The sequence below is a fragment of the Sipha flava genome, unplaced genomic scaffold, assembly GCF_003268045.1.
Source record: "Sipha flava isolate LNK unplaced genomic scaffold, YSA_version1 321_pilon_pilon, whole genome shotgun sequence".
Taxonomy (NCBI): domain Eukaryota; kingdom Metazoa; phylum Arthropoda; class Insecta; order Hemiptera; family Aphididae; genus Sipha; species Sipha flava.
The window spans coordinates 37183-53863 of NW_020273004.1; the positions used below are offsets into that span (position 1 = coordinate 37183).

General features: G+C 29.2%; 1 protein-coding gene across 1 annotated transcript; it reads right to left on the reverse strand.

Annotated features, from left to right (window-relative positions):
- Positions 1 to 1049: 1049 nt before the first annotated feature.
- On the reverse strand, positions 1050 to 8073 carry LOC112686648. Its single transcript, XM_025559031.1, has 4 exons — positions 7854 to 8073; positions 6948 to 7136; positions 2067 to 2209; positions 1050 to 1232 (listed from the first exon to the last, which is right to left on the reverse strand). The coding sequence occupies exons 1-4, from the start codon at positions 7917 to 7919 to the stop codon at positions 1088 to 1090; spliced, it is 543 nt and encodes a 180-aa protein (XP_025414816.1). The 5' UTR covers positions 7920 to 8073; the 3' UTR covers positions 1050 to 1087.
- Between the last annotated feature and the right edge of the window lie 8608 nt (positions 8074 to 16681).

Here is a 16681-nt window from a genome sequence, read left to right on the forward strand (position 1 = left end):
ATTTAAAAAAATCTAAAAGTATATTAGTAACTAATTAACTGCGTGTCGTTGGCTATTTTCTATTTGTTCGCAAAGAAATTAATTCCATTATGAACAAAAATATATGATTTAATTTTTTTTTATTTGTACATAATTTGATTGAAGTTATGCATCGTCCGATTTTTTAGTAACCTTTTTAAAAGATTTAAGATACGTTAAGAATTGCATAAAATACTAAAACAACATGTTTTCTTATTTTATTCATAAATCCTAATATTGATTAGTTAAAATATTTACCTATTTAACTTGATAAATATAACTAAAAGAATTTGATTGAACTTAAAAATGTTTGTATTCATAATTTGTTGATAAAAGTTATGACTATAACGAGTGTTCGGTTATAAACAGCAAATTAATTATGGTACCTATACAGATTTTAATTACTTCTGGTATTGAATGCATTCATTGGGTACTTGTAATGAAATAAGAATTTGATAAAATTTTAAAATAAAAATGTTTCTTTTTTTGTGTTATTTATTTATTTTTCTTATTTACGGTAATGGGGCCTCCCGGGCATAGCTCCTGAGCTCCATTCCTTGGACACGCCACTATACATAAAGTGTGCAATCGCACCTTAACACGAGCCGAATATTGCAATTCTTTGAGGTTTCGATACAAACCGACAGGATTATGTTGTGCAAGCTGAAAGGTTGAATTACCACATCTTAAATCGCCACCAGAGCCACTGGCATCATTGCTTTCTGGCCAAGAACCTTGATTGAAGCATTTCTTGTACAATTAAAATAGTATAACAGTTGCTTCCAAATGACATGAGGTGAATATTATTAATTTAGGTTTCAATCCCACTTATAATATAAATTAAATTAAAAATAAGTTAATGTAACGCGTTTATTACCAAGCTTTATGATAAACGCATTAAATTTAATACTACCTGCAATATTGTTTTGTAAAAAAGTTGTCTAGTAAAAATAAGTGTGGTACAGTACTTAGGTATACCAACGTAAATTTAAATATTTTATATTCACAATTTACACTTTATTTACATAAAATAAGTGTTTAAATATTTATTTCATTAATTAATTTAAAATTAGTAATATTTTGGAGTTTGATAATAATTGTCATATGATTGTTGTTTGTAGTACGGTTCATATGATTGCTCCTTGTGGTAGTATGGTTTTTCTGGGGCCTTAGTTTTTGGTGTGAACGGATTTTTTGCTGGGTCCGTATTCAAACTAAAGAAACAAATAGTATACATTATTTATTATTAAAGTATACAATATTTTGGCCCTTAGAGATTATTGTTAAGATGTTAAGATTGATAAGGTATTTTTTAAATGTTTGTTTTCTATTGTTACGTTATAGCGAAACTTCGACTCCCGAACCGAAAATGTTAAAATGTTTTTCATCAATATTGTTCGCTTTTGTGTCGCGTGCTCTTTAACTCGCGTCAAAAAAACCGACACGGAATGGAGTGTGCACAAGGTAAGACGAGACAAGATGACGTATGTGAACCGAAGACTATAATATCTTGCTCATACTACCTCGTGTCGCCTTGACGAGAGTGTAGAGCTAAACATTACAATTAATAATTTATAGTGATAAATAATAGTACATATAAAGTGTTCTAACGATTTGTTATTTTATCATTAAAAATAATTGAATTACAATGAAAATATTTTGAAACCTAAATGAAATTATAAACAATCTACATCTACTTACACGTGTCACATTGTAAGCTGGAACTTCTAAATATCTAATCTCGCAGCATTTAAGTGATGTATAGGATTCGTAAGTTTAATAATTCTGGCGGTTACCAATTGCCTATTCTGTGTTTACTAAAGTACTAGATTCCCCTCAAGGAACATAAATTATATAAATAAATGAAATAATGGTATCTATCTAATGGATATTGGATATATAATATACATTTTTTCAAGCCATCAGTATTTGTGTTATTAAATTGTTAGCTATGTAAAAAGTACCCTTAAGTTAATCGACAGCCGATTTAATTTAAACAATTATTTCAAAACAATACAAAAATTGAGATAATATGTAGGTATACTCACTCGTAATAGTACGTAGCCTTGCTACAATCCACATTATACCACCAGTCGCAATTGAATTCCTTTTGGTTGAATAAAGTACCGTTAGCGCACAAGAAAGATGCTCCCTGATGACCCTCACGACCATCATGACAAGTGTGATAAGCCTGAAAGCATAATATAAAATTAAAATTTTATAGTACCTAATAAATTATCATTTAGGTATTACTTGAATATCTGTAAAATTTAATATCTCGAACACATAGCACTCGGATGATGTGAAAACATATATATGACCTTCGAATTATAGATTTATCATGTAGAAGTTGAAGTAAATATTTTTAATTTAAAACACGTGTTTTCATATTATTTGTAAGATAGGATTGAAAATGTTTAAGAATTATATTTGTTTAAAGAGAGAACGCATTCTATGCCACCGTTCTATCTTTGTCTAGCCGAGTCAGTGAGCGGTTATCTAATGGTAGGTGAGTTTCGGGGTACGATCATAGGCGCAACTAGGGTTTTTAGTACCCCTGAATTCAAATGTAGCACGCCTGTTTTTTTTCCAGATCTACATTATCTATATTAATTACAGTTAAATACCATTTTATTTTATTTTCAGCAATTTCAGCACCCCCAGTATTTGGACTCTTAGTTGTGCCCATGGGTACGACAGCGGTTGGATGGTAATATGTGGCCACCTAAACTTCCCTCTCCATGTCGTCGTGCCATGCTACAGTTTTGTTACCGAACCGATATCGTAAACATGAAAATTTAATTTTTCTAATAACTAGTTAATTTAATTCTTTAACTTTTCTCATTAAATGCTTCCTCTGCACACAAAGTACTCGCGTTAAAAAAAAAAAAAACTGCGAATTGGTCCAGTAGAACTTCAGATATAACTGTTATAAAAATCGCCTCTCCTTATAATGATATAATAGATATCAAGTGTAACGCGAAAAAGGTAACGCTTAAAAATTTTCACTGGCCAAGTGGAAAAATCTGAACGCCGTATTAAAAGTTTTCTCATCAAAAAATGAAGAAGATAAATTATTATTATAATAGTTTATATTTCATTGAAAAATTATTAACTTTATTATGAAGCTTTATAATATTGTATCATATATACAGTGGCGTATCCAGGATTCATTTAACGGGGTGTTTTAAAATTGAATAGACTTATAGTAAGTGCGGGTTCTGCCCCCCCCCCTCACGTATTAAATTTATAAATACTATGTATAAATTTTTATATATTTATATAAATTATTATATTAATGAAAATTATTTTACTTATACTTATGTTTATTTAAATTATACCGTAAGTAAATTTGCAATTTGGTGAAATACCATAAAATACGGTCGATGGGGGGTGTTCCAACCCCCATATCACGCTCCTAAATACGTCCCTGCAAACATAGATTGCAATACTAAAAAACTAAAGAAAAATGATTGGATGTTTAGACTTTTAAATATTTTTAAGATAAATAGTTATCATTCTATTCAATTTTTATCTATTTCACTATTCACTCATTGATGAATTTAAGGAGGGACGAGGATACGAACGTATAAATAACTAAAAAAGAAGTCGAATTATTAAATCACAAAATAAATCTATCTGTTTAGTGATCAATTGTATAAGTAAATTCATAACGGATTGAGAGATAATAGTACAAATTTAAATTTATAAATATAAATATTTAATAATAGAAAATCATTATTTTTTTTAAATCAATTTTATGGTAATGATTTTTGGGTAAATATTTAGAAATTAGCTATTTTATATTGTAACATTTCACATTTTCAACGGAATACAAATAATATTTATAGTTATTAGTAATTATAAGTTATAAATATAATAAAAATACCCTGTTCGAATATGTTATATTATAAATGTATTAATCTTTTTAGACTTTCACCTATACATAAATAACCTGTTATTGCAAGTAACTAAGTAAGTTCAGTAAATCGTGTATGTGTTTAAAATGGATAAAACTCGTGATGAATATTGCACAATTTGTATAAGATAAGATTAATGACGAAATGTAGTTGCAATAGCTTGATAATTAAAATACTGTGGTAGTTATATAAAATATACGTTCATTAATCATTATTCAATTTGAAATATAAGTTGGTACTATATATAGGTATAACATGTAATGAGGTCAAGATTTTGACTTTAACGAATAAAGTATGCTTTACCTACTAATTGCAAATAAGCAAGGATAGGTAATAAAATTTTAACTCAGTTAATTAAATTTTTAGTTAACAGTTAAAATAATTGACTAGTTAAGGTATTCTTCTTGAGACTTTAGCTCTGCCTAATGTAGCGTTTTTAATACCTACAAATGTATATAATTTATTAGTTGTACAAGTGCTAATATCAATATCTTTCCCACAACCTCACAGATGAAATATCTAGGACTTATACTCGAAACACGCTTAACATAGTGGCCTCACCTAAAATCAAAACATAAGACACTAAATAGCCGTCTACAAGTCTACATGTGCTTCGCTATATATTTAAATCTAAGCTATCAATCCATACAAATTCCTATTAACTCCTTAATTAATAAATTAACTATCATGCTCTGAAGGGTTCTATCAATGGATAATTTCCCCTACTAAGTCACTCCGCTGCTGTAAATATTGTATTTGTACGAAGCCCTCATTTTTACTTATTTTGTTTTTTTCCAAATACAAATTTAAGTTTTCTTAAAATAAAAAATAAACAAAAAAATCAGTTCCTAAATACTTGAAGCTGATTGAAAAAATAAAATAAAAACAAGTCAATCAAACAATCAAAATGTATATTGAATTTGAAGTTCAAATGTAATTTCGAAATATTGACACCTATTTCATTAATCTTCCAGCACTATGATTTAAGAGATCTTGAATCGAATCCAATACTGAGTAACCGTTCTCCATGTATTGGGTGGTATTATACTTTTTTAAGGTTTAATTTAAAGTGTCAGCCCGTAGTCTTACATCATTGGTGAGAGGGTACTTACCGAAAGATAGATTTAGGAGTTGCTTATTTTTTTTGTAGTTCACTAGTCAACCATAAAGAGCACTAGCGAGTTTTACATACTACATCTGTCTACACTGTAGACTCTACAGAGTACAGCTAGTCATTATTCACTGTAATTGTAATATGAAATTCATGGCGTTATGGTCTTTGTGCTATCTAATCATCGTTGTTTTCCTGTTATTATCAGGTTTAATATGTTTTTATCTTTGAATTTGATTGAATTAAATATTAAATAATATTTAAATAATATTAAATATTTAATAATTTTTCTCTTATTTCTGATGATTTTATATACTTTATTCATGTATAAACTTGTAGCGTTATAAAACAAAAATATTTTTCTGGTTATGAAAATTCAAAGCTTACTTTTTTATGCAAAAATAAGAAAAATAATGAATCAAATAATCAAGAAAGAAATGAGTTTGGTTAAGTTAATTAATTAATCAGTTAGAAATAAGTTCATAAGTTAAACAAACTTAACAATTAAGTTCTAACTTACTTATACCCTTAACTCATACTCTTGGATAAAAAAAAACAAAATAAGAATTAATTTTATAATTGTATAAAGCTTACATAGAGTCTAGTTTAAGTATTCTATAGGCTATATGATATAATTTATATTTCAGTTCACATTTTTATATAAGTACACCGAAAAATTACCGCTATTCAATAATTTAATTTATTTTTTATTATTATGTACAATGTACGAGTACAATAGTATGTTCACTGTATAATATTATATATCCATAAAAATTCAAATATTTTGTTCAAATTTTATTTTGGGACAAATAGGTTTTTAAATATCATTGAGTCAATGCGGATCTGAAGTGAATCTTAGATAGCATGACACCAGGTATCTAGAAACGAGTTTTTATATGTATAATACCTACCGCGGTTGATGGCAGTCTACAGCCATGCATAATAAAAGACCTATACGAAATTTACATAATTATTTGTATAGAACATAATATTACTTAAGTGCCCAACTAATAAGAAATACGAGTACCTCTATAATTTTTACTTATATTAGAATATTGTATACATGAACGAGTATTATGTTTTAATAAGTAATATTCGTTATACATTAAAATAAATACATTCAGTTATTGTATAATTTTAGTTTAACACTTTCATGAGTGTTGAAAATCCATTCAATGATTTTACATTCTATAAAGAGTTTGAATATTTTATTATTATATGTTTTAAAAATACAAAGAATTAATATATAATATAATATTTATATAAAAATAATAATAATTTTATTATTGCATGAAAGGTATACCTAGTTTATAATGTAATAGAGTGTATGTAATCACGCTATAAATTACCAGAGATTAAAAAGCCACTCGTAATCTATTTCATGTCTTATAAAGGTATAACGAACACTTTCCATAATCTTTACCTCACATTTAAAGTTGTTTTCACAATCATCAACATGTAAGTATTATGTCATTGATGACATAATGATTAAGGTTTTAATATACTGATTTTTTTAGTCAATACATTAACTATATTAGAGTTAAATACAAATAGGTACCCACTTTTTCACAAGAGATATAAGTGCGTATTTCATGGTTTGATTTTAAATTATTTTAGATAAATGTGGACAGGTAAAAATTGCGCATAATATAATACACACATGTTTTGGTTTTCTTATATTGGTGGCGCAAATTACATGCATTAGGCGTCGTAATCGTACTGTATTATATTGGCGCCGAAAATGTATTTATATTTTTATTAAAGAGTTTTCATTCATAAAATATTACAAGGACGCAGACTATATAATACTACCATCTGCTAATAAATAATATCTTGTTTTAAAAATTATTATAATTTTTTTTTTCCCGTAGATATAACCATTATCATTCAAACTGTACCTGACATCCGGTCTCTACGTTAGCATACATTCCGGGGACGTATGGTACGTCTTTACAATTGAAACTTGTCTCTGGTACCGCGTGGTAAATGGGGTAGTCTACACCCGGTGTACCAGGAACTTTGCTGAGATCTTGGTGGCTTTCATCTTTGTGAGAATATCCGTTGGAATATCCACTGTACGCTTGTCTCTATACAAAGAAGTAATTACAGTTTTGTACAACGAAAAATATCTATAATTTGTGGAATGAGCGATTTACACGTGATAATGCCTAAAGTGAGGTATCATCGATGGACATTTGTAAATTGTAAAAATATATTTAACGCATAATGTAATATTGCAGGTTTTACAAATTATAATAAAAGAACAACAAATTATGTTTAACGTCAAAACTTATTCAATTTAATCTGCCTTTTCAAAGTTCCATTATTAGTTCATACTTTCTCGTGACATTACCAGTGTTCGATTTAACAATTAAAGTTACAGTTAGAGCCATCTCTTGGATTAGTTCCTTATTTCTACGATACGTAAACAACGCGAATATAATGTGCGTAAACCAATTTCGAGCACAACACATTCGATTCTTCCAAAATTTTAACAAAACAATGGTGTATCAATTGTTTTTCATCCGCTCCAAACTGCGCACTGAAAACTTCTTTTGGTTGATTTTCGGGTAACGTATGGCATGCATGTGAATTTTTTTAATATGACCCATGGATTTTATGCGCGCACACGATATTTACGTTCTATTGCTGTTGTACGCACGTTCGGTGTGAGACTGACTAACATTTTATGTATCAGTTAAAAAATACACCCGTAACAGATTAACTTGCAAGATCGATAAGCGTTCCTACTGAAGGGTTTTCTCGCTCGTGGTAGTCGTCACACAGTCCTAAGTATGGTTTACCTGTTTCAAAGCTGCGTCAGTGGCGCACACGATCACCGCGACCGCGACGATCGTTTTAAAAAACATGTTGAACTGGAAATGTGTTGTGCTCCGAGTTTATTACAATGTACTGCACGGTCTCGACGAGGATTTAAAATCGCAATGGATAATGTTGCCCGCGACGTGCAGTGTTTCTGTTGCAGTAATGCGTACGCGAAAAACGACGAGACACGACTGTAGCATCCATGCGTGTTGCGCGCGCGAAGTCGTCTCGGAACGGGTTGTTACAGCCTTCTTACGTCTGCAACAGGGCACGCGGGAAAGGTCTTCTTGCGACACGAGTTGCGCACGGAAAAATAGGTGTCGGCCGCCGCTGGAAAGGTGTATGTATGGCCATGTACAGGTTTTTTTTTCATCCTCACAACTCTTATATTTAGTAGATTTTATACAGTCGTGAGTATATTATTATTATATTTGTACCTACGTAATTTTCTAGGTCTCGAATGTCATGTGAAAAGTATACAAGTGTATAATTCGAGTGTACACCTATAGACGATCGACGAAAATATTATTACCCGTATTATTTTCATTATTGTTATTATTATTATTATTATTATTATTATTACTATCATTATTGTGATCATTATCTAATTACAAGCAATATAATTTAGAGGAACAACGATTGTCGTACACTTTTTAACCATATAAAAATACAATACAAATTCAAATTAAATATAATCGCTGTATAGTTGAAGCAACTTCTTTTTAGGCTTTTGTGGAAAATAAAACGAGAGACGAAAAACTATAAAAGAACAATTATTTTATTTTCACTATATAGTAGATAATTATTAAACACGTACTTATAATTATTGTATTTTTGTTATATTAAACCTGTATATGTTTGCTTGTTTGTGCTACAGTAAAATATTTGTAAATCTGATTGTGTACCATTGCTTCATAAACTACAATTGAATTATAAATATACAAATTTTTATTGGACAACAAACATTGTTTTTTAACTTAAGCTAACTGTGGAAACTCGGATCATTAAATTTTACATGTTTGTTTTAGTGCAGTAGCACGGTAGTTTTGTCTTTGTGGTTTGTTTATAGGATATTTTTATTTGTGTGGTATGAGTTTTTATTTTTTTACAAATTTTAATAATTTTTTTTTTTTAATTGGACAACAATTATGTTTCTATAATGTTTAATATCATATAAATTATCAAAATATACATGTATGATATTTACACATCATAAGTTTAATATAAATCTCAAAAATAAAAATACAAAATACCTGTAATCAATTGAAATTTAAAAAATTATTGTGTTTATTATTCCCTGTTGTTCGTGTATACTAATTGGTCAAATCGGTTTTCAATACTGACTATACATAGGTTAGGACTACAGAAGATATCGGTTAGCGAAATTAACAAGTGATTGTCGGTTTTGATTTTATAATAGTAAAATAACCAATTGTCATGATTATTTATTGCAAAAACGAATGCACTTAACTACCTATAGCACTGTAACATTATGATGACGTTATTCTTATACATATCTGGTACATATTAATCAAACATTTGAACACAAGGGCGTGCCTATTCATATACGCAACACAAAAAGTCACGAAATTATACGAACCATAGAGTTTGGTTTTAAATCATTGTATAACTCGTATTTTGATTTCTAAATAAATAATGAGGACATCGTAAATACATATGTATATTGTTGTATAATTTGTATCGTATTCATATTAACCAGGGTCCATGACGAAAATGATTATAGTATCCGATTAGTATCTATTATAAGGCATAGGGGATATTAAGCAGTGGTGTAGGTAAGGGGTAATTTTAAAAGTTCAAACCTCCCCCGTTGCAGAAATTCCAGATAGTAAATGGATTGTCTGTAATAAAACTAATTATTATCTTAGTATATAAAATCACTTCCTCCATAAATAATCTTTACTTACGTCCTTGATATTAAGCTACGGAAAAAAATTACTTAAAAATAGTATAGGTACAACTGTGTTTTATTTTTAGTATTGTAAATCATTTAATACAATATTTTGAATTGTGTACATTTTGATTCTATAGTGGGCAATGTATTTTTGTGATTTTTCAGTCCGCTTAATACATTATATGTACACTTGAAGGTCGCACAAGTGATTAAAATGTTTATATGCCAATATGCACGTTGCCTTCAGTTTTTAAAGATATGATCTTTACAACTATTGTAGTGTATAAGTATATACTTACTATTTACACAACAGACACATTCACATGATGTTAAAAATATAATCATATTATAGATATTACCAATAGTCATTACTCCCGTTCTCGTACATAGAACTAATAGATACTTGCATACAATGATCAAAAAGCCTTCGAGCGTTAACATAATGGTGTGTCTATACATCTACTTTCACTATAAGACGGTAATATTAAATAAGAGTTAAACGCCATGAATTAGAAAATATTTTTTCATTACTTTTTCAAATAAAAATTGAATATACCTCTATTACGCAATAATATTTGTTGTTATATTTTAGAAAATATAACATACTATTGTGTCAGTATTAAATAATAATTTATTTTTTTACTAAAAATATTATTCAAAAATCATACTTTATATCAAGTTTTCTTTGAACAATATTTGTGTAACGTTTGGTAAATGATCCATATGCACGTTTACTTATACGTGTACGGAAATATTGGTAATATTATAATATTACTGTTTTTCCAATTGGTGACTGTAGTCACAGTTAGAACTTAGAAAGTTATTACGCCAGATTATATTATAACTATAAAGCCATGTTTATAGAAATCAGTTCGATGTAGATAAAATATATATAACTGTAATACCATCGTAACTCGATAACTTTATATCCGTGATGAAATGTTGAACGATAAATGGATAAAAATATGTAATTTCAGAAGGCTGTACATAATTTACAAATCGTATAAGTATACTAAGGTAAGTATTTTATTATTATTTAGTTATGTACTATGTTTTATACAAAGTAAAACAATTTATATTAATGATGAATAATGAAAATACTTTCTGTATAATATGTATTGGAAAATGCACAGGATTAATGATGACAAATCTTTAATGACCTATACTAGTATTTGTAGACCTTCAAATATATATACTGACTTTATTTGATATTATCGATAGGATTTCTTTTAACCATTTATATAAAAGTGTCATAAGCGCAAAAAGGGAATTTCAATGGGAGGAGGAGGGGATTTAGCCCTACCGTTCTTAACCAAAAATTATAAGTTAAGGCTTTGTCACCATACCTTTAAATGATCCAAAATAATCATTAAATTATTATTATTAGTTGTAATCATTAACAGCTGTAATGTTGCAAGATAAAAACTAAGTAATAAAATAACATTGTTTTTGTTATTACAATTTATACCGTAAAGAAATATTATTTTGTAAAGGAATATCTTCTGACACGTTCTGTTTTTTTCAAAATATTCTTATTTATAATGCACCTACTACATAGGTCATATTTGTATTTTTTTCCTAAAATTATATTAAAACGATAATTAATTCGGGAGGCTAAATTCACATTAGGGAGAGGGAGACTAGTCCCTCAAGTTTCACCCCATTGTCATTCCAATATACCGAATTATTTGTAAATTTAAAAAAAGCACTAAAAGTATTATGACAAGCATTATTATTTCATGATTTTTAAAATTTTCAGTTATACGTTTTAAACTTTCAATTTTTTGAGACTTATCATTCTAATAATAGCATATAGAAATATTTTATTATATGTAAGTTTTCATATATTAATGATAAATACTTATACGTAGATAAAAAAAATAATGCAATACCCATGCGTATTATTCAAATATTCAAATATCGTACATTTCCCCCTGTACTCTTCAATTATATAATAATTAATATTCATAACAATAATAAATTCATTACTGCGAAACGGTAATTGTAGGTTCGGTACATGGCAATGTATGATAACTGATAATATTATTGTTTTCATGGTGTGTTTTAAATTTAACTGCAGTCGAATCTATTTTTAATCTCCGATATTGAAATCGAAAATTAAAATCTGTCAAAATAATATTATAAATATAGTTAACTAAAAAGAATATTATAATATTATCTGTACATAGTATTAAAGCTGTGAAATGATTTCGTATGGGTACTATTTATATTATTTGTCATCATCCACTACTTTTATATATAATCATATACCTAGCCTATAGATTTTATTATAACAAGAATATTGATTTATGCCTATTGTGTTAATCTTATTTTTTAATTAATAGCCCAACCAAGAGCACTATTTGTTGAAAATGTGTACGATTCATTCTATAGAATGATTTCAATTTGTCTGAATTTTGATTCAATTCCTTTATTCATTTGGTTCGCAGGATGCATCCAATATCGTCTTTTTTTTTTTTTTTATTAATCTTCTTTTTTCTATTTGACCACCGCAGAGCAATAACGTCGTCATCGGACGACATCTTTAGATCGACTATAATAAGCTGTATAAACTAAACGGCAAGTAGGTGAAAAAATATTTATGAAATAAATTTATTCTGTGTGTATCGACTATGAAATATGTTTCATGTGATGAATTGTATAAAACAAATTTCTTTAGTGTGTCACAAGCCTTAGATTTACTTTAGGCTTCTATTTCCATTACCCAAATAATAATGTAATCGAAATCGATAACAATTAATTTCGACTACTCTATATCTATAATAGCACTGGTATAGACTTATTTGCAGAAGCGCATTTAAGAAGGGGTGGAGGGGGCAATTTCCACGGGCGCCAACCTTTTAGAGACAAGTCAAAATTTATTTCTGTTTCCATGATTAGTGACTTTTATTATAAAAATTGATATAAGATATATCTTAATTTAGTGTTATTGTTTTTTGTTTTTATTGGGGGGGAGGGGGGCAGAAGAAATGAAATATTTTTTCCTGGACGACTTTTATCTAAAAGTGGCACTGCTTGTTTGCATTGAAGTGGTACATCACATCATTATATATTATTATGATCTGGAAGACTGGGGGAGGTATCCACTAAAAAATTTCTTCGAGTGTGTGCATAGATTATAAAACTAAATAATTTATCATCAAGAACAGTTACAGAATAAATCAAAAAATATTACGACGAAAACATTTAGTTCTAATTCAAATAACACAAAATATTTATTTTAATAAATATACCAAACATTTGTATTATCTAATGATTCCTTGATGTCTTATTAGAGTAATATTATATGGTCTCTAGGTTCTTCATGAAATTCCAATTTTTAATTGTGAAACACACACCAATAATGAGATTTTATAAGGCTGTTATATTTGTATAATTTTTGATGCATAAACTATGGTTCGTACCATTAATAAATGGTTTCATTTATTATTCGATAACTTTTTTATAGACTATCTACCCATGATTACGTTTCTAATTTCTTATTGTTATTGTTATAATGAAGAGTAAACCATTAGGTTTCGGGGTTGTATTTTTGTAACCTTGCGACATTTGTGATACTTGGATTTACAATTCGTACATTTTGAAGTAAAACTTATGGCTCAGTAGCGCTAAATGAAATACGCTGAAAAAAATAGTAAGTACAATTGCTAAAAATGTATTTTACACGATTATACAATGTGTCGGTGTTTCACCCGCAAATAATAGCATAAGCTAACATATATAATATAACTACTAATAACCAGGCGCGAACTCAAGGAGAGGATTAGTAATTTAATCTCTCCCCCTCCTGAAATATCAAAAAAAATGTAATAATAAAATAACCTGGCCTACAAATTTCATAGTTATTTCCAAGTTTTCTACGAAACTTGCAAATAAAATATTTATACATTATATAATGAGTAATAAAACATGCTATTTATCAACATTTTACATTTACATTTTTTGTATTTTCAAAAACTAAAGCTATTTTTGGTTTATCAGCTTTATTATCAAATGTGTACAGCCTGTGGAGTTGATTTAAGCGTGTTGGTAAGGTACACTACACTTGTCAGTGCCTCCATAGATCAACCATCTATCGTGAATCTATGGTGCCTCCAAGCTTCCACGCGCTCGTCAACAACGCGTTGAGGAATCAATTCATGTGTGCGAATTACAGCGATTTCGTCTCTCAACTGTTGTAACGTGTGTATTGTATTTTGTTTCGTGTGCGAAACTTTTTGTATAACAACAATAACATCTTAGAAATAGAATGAATTTTGTTGATTTTATTCATTGATAAAAACTATTTTAACTATTTTCTAAATGTTCATAATTTCACATTTTTAATACTTTTCAAACGGTTTTATAAAAATTTCATGGAATAAAACTGCCAAAATTGTTAAGGCTAAAGAACATAATGTATTGATGTACATTGTTTAAATATATAATTGTGTATTGATATTATTGTATGTACGGTCAAAACAATTGACAAATTGATTATTTTTAAAATCATATCGGTTTTGTCATATTGCAATTATTAGACTCATCGTATTTATAATGCCTACAGATAAGATTATATATTAAACACAAAAAACAATGAAAAGTTCATTTAAAATTATGAAAAAAAAATAAATACCGTATTTAAAACCGTAAGTACTTGTATGTACCAACTTATTCATGAAAAACGCAAAGCTAGATCACGCTGGCAAAAACACAAATATCCTATCGATAAACGTAATTATAATCAATTAAAAAACAAATTAAGTAAAACACTTCTCCAATATAGCTCCCTCACCTATCATCAGTACATCCAAAACTTATCAACGCACAACTCTTCTCTTTGGAAAGCAACGAAAAAAATATTAAAAAACTCGCTCTACTCCATCCCCTTTGCGTAACGAAGACAACTCGTGGGTTATTTCCGATACAGATAAAGCAAATCTTTTCGGCGAACATTTATCTAAAACCTTTACACCACATAACATAGCTATAAGCAACACCCAAAGTAAAATAGTCACACTAACCTTGAACTCAATTTTACCCGTTTCACTCCCGGCCAAGCATACTAGTCCCGGTGAAATTGAATTTATCATAAAAAAACTTCATAACAAAAAAGCTCCAGGTTATGATCGCATTACTAATGTCACTGCTAAAAATTTACCAAAAAAAGTAATACTATTACTATCCTATATATACAACGCAATGCTACGCTTATCTTACTACCCTCTAACCTGGAAATTCTCCGAAATAATATTAATTCCAAAACCAAACAAACCCCCCGAAAACGTCACTTCGTATCGCCCTATAAGCTTACTCCCAACTCTTTCTAAAATATTCGAAAAGATCCTATTAAAAAGACTTCTACCTTTGGCTACCGAAGCAAAAATCATCCCAGACACTCAATTCGGATTTAGACCTAAGCATTCGACCATACATCAACTGCACTGAGTAGTTAACACAATATCCTCGTCACTAGAAAAGAAACACTATTGTGCAGCCGTTTTTCTTGACGTGTCACAAGCCTTCGACAGGGTCTGGTTTGACGGCCTACTATTTAAATTAAGAAAATTCTTGCCTGCACCTTACTTTCTTTTGTTAAAATCGTACCTAACCGACCGCACTTTCGTTGTACGCCAAAACTCAAGCATATCTAAATACTTTAGTATCTTAGCTGGAGTTCCCCAAGGCAGCGATATCGCTCCCTTCCTATATAACCTATTCACCCACGACATCCCTAAAATACCCTACACAGAACTTGGCACCTACGCTGACGATACAGCAATTGTGGCCTCCAACGTGAATCCAGCTATGGTCTCTAACATGATACAAAAACACCTTAATATAATACATCTTTGGACAAAACGTTGGAAAATTAAAATTAATGAATCCAAATCCACCCACATAACTTTCACCTTAAACAAAAAATCAACATGCCCACATGTATCAATGAACAATATTCAAATCCCTACCTGCTCAGAAGTCAAATACCTAGGCCTTACTTTAGATAGTAAACTTACCTGAAATGCCCACCTAATACTCAAACGAAAAGCTTTAAATGCCCGTCTCCATCTATTAAGACCCCTGCAATCGAAAATGAACATAAACAACAAATTAATAATCTATAAATCCCTTCTTAAACCGCTATGGACTTACGGCATTCAACTTTGGGGTGCCGCAAAACCCTCCAATACACGAAAAATTCAAGCCTTTCAATCCATTTGCCTTCGCCTCCTTTCCTCTGCACCATAGTATATAACAAATAATAATCTTCATAAAGACCTCAAAATTCACTCTTTAAATCAAATTTCTAAAATTTATTACACCAAATTCTACACTAAACTTCATTCACATACAAACCCCCTAATCACAAAACTATCTACAAAAACACTTCCCGATAACCCCCATCGACGATTAAAAATGAAATGGTGTAGGGATCTCCTATCCTAACACAGAAAAAAAAAAAAAAAAAAAAATTACCATACATAAACAAATTCACGTGCTGGGTGTTACCACTGGGTAATCTCCCATATTCAAATCAACTCACATTCATTTTATATTCCTATATCCCACCTACTTATTGTACACAAATAATTGTATAGATTGTAGATTACTTTACCTAAAAAAAAAAAAAAAAAAAAAAAAAAAGTACTTGTATAATACTTATACTTGTATAATAAATGATTTACCGACTGAAGAAAGAAAACTGTTAGATAGTTTACCAGAAGATTTGACGTTAAGCGATTTAGTTTATTTTAAGTACGCTCTAATCACATCAACCGACAAAGAACGATAATTTACGAAGTATAAAAACTTATGGGTTTCAAATCGAAGAACATTGGATTTTGAAAATTTAAAAAAATTACTCAGAGTTCAATGTAACAACATTTTTAA

Excerpts from the sequence above, each read along its gene's own strand:
- LOC112686648 (XM_025559031.1), bottom strand. The coding sequence starts at position 7,919 with ATGTTTTTTAAAACGATCGTCGCGGTCGCGGTGATCGTGTGCGCCACT. Across the intron at positions 7,137-7,853 it reads CTGACGCAGCTTTGAAACAG|AGACAAGCGTACAGTGGATA; the intron begins GTAAACCATACT and ends TTCTTTGTATAG. Across the intron at positions 2,210-6,947 it reads ACGTAGAGACCGGATGTCAG|GCTTATCACACTTGTCATGA; the intron begins GTACAGTTTGAA and ends TTATGCTTTCAG.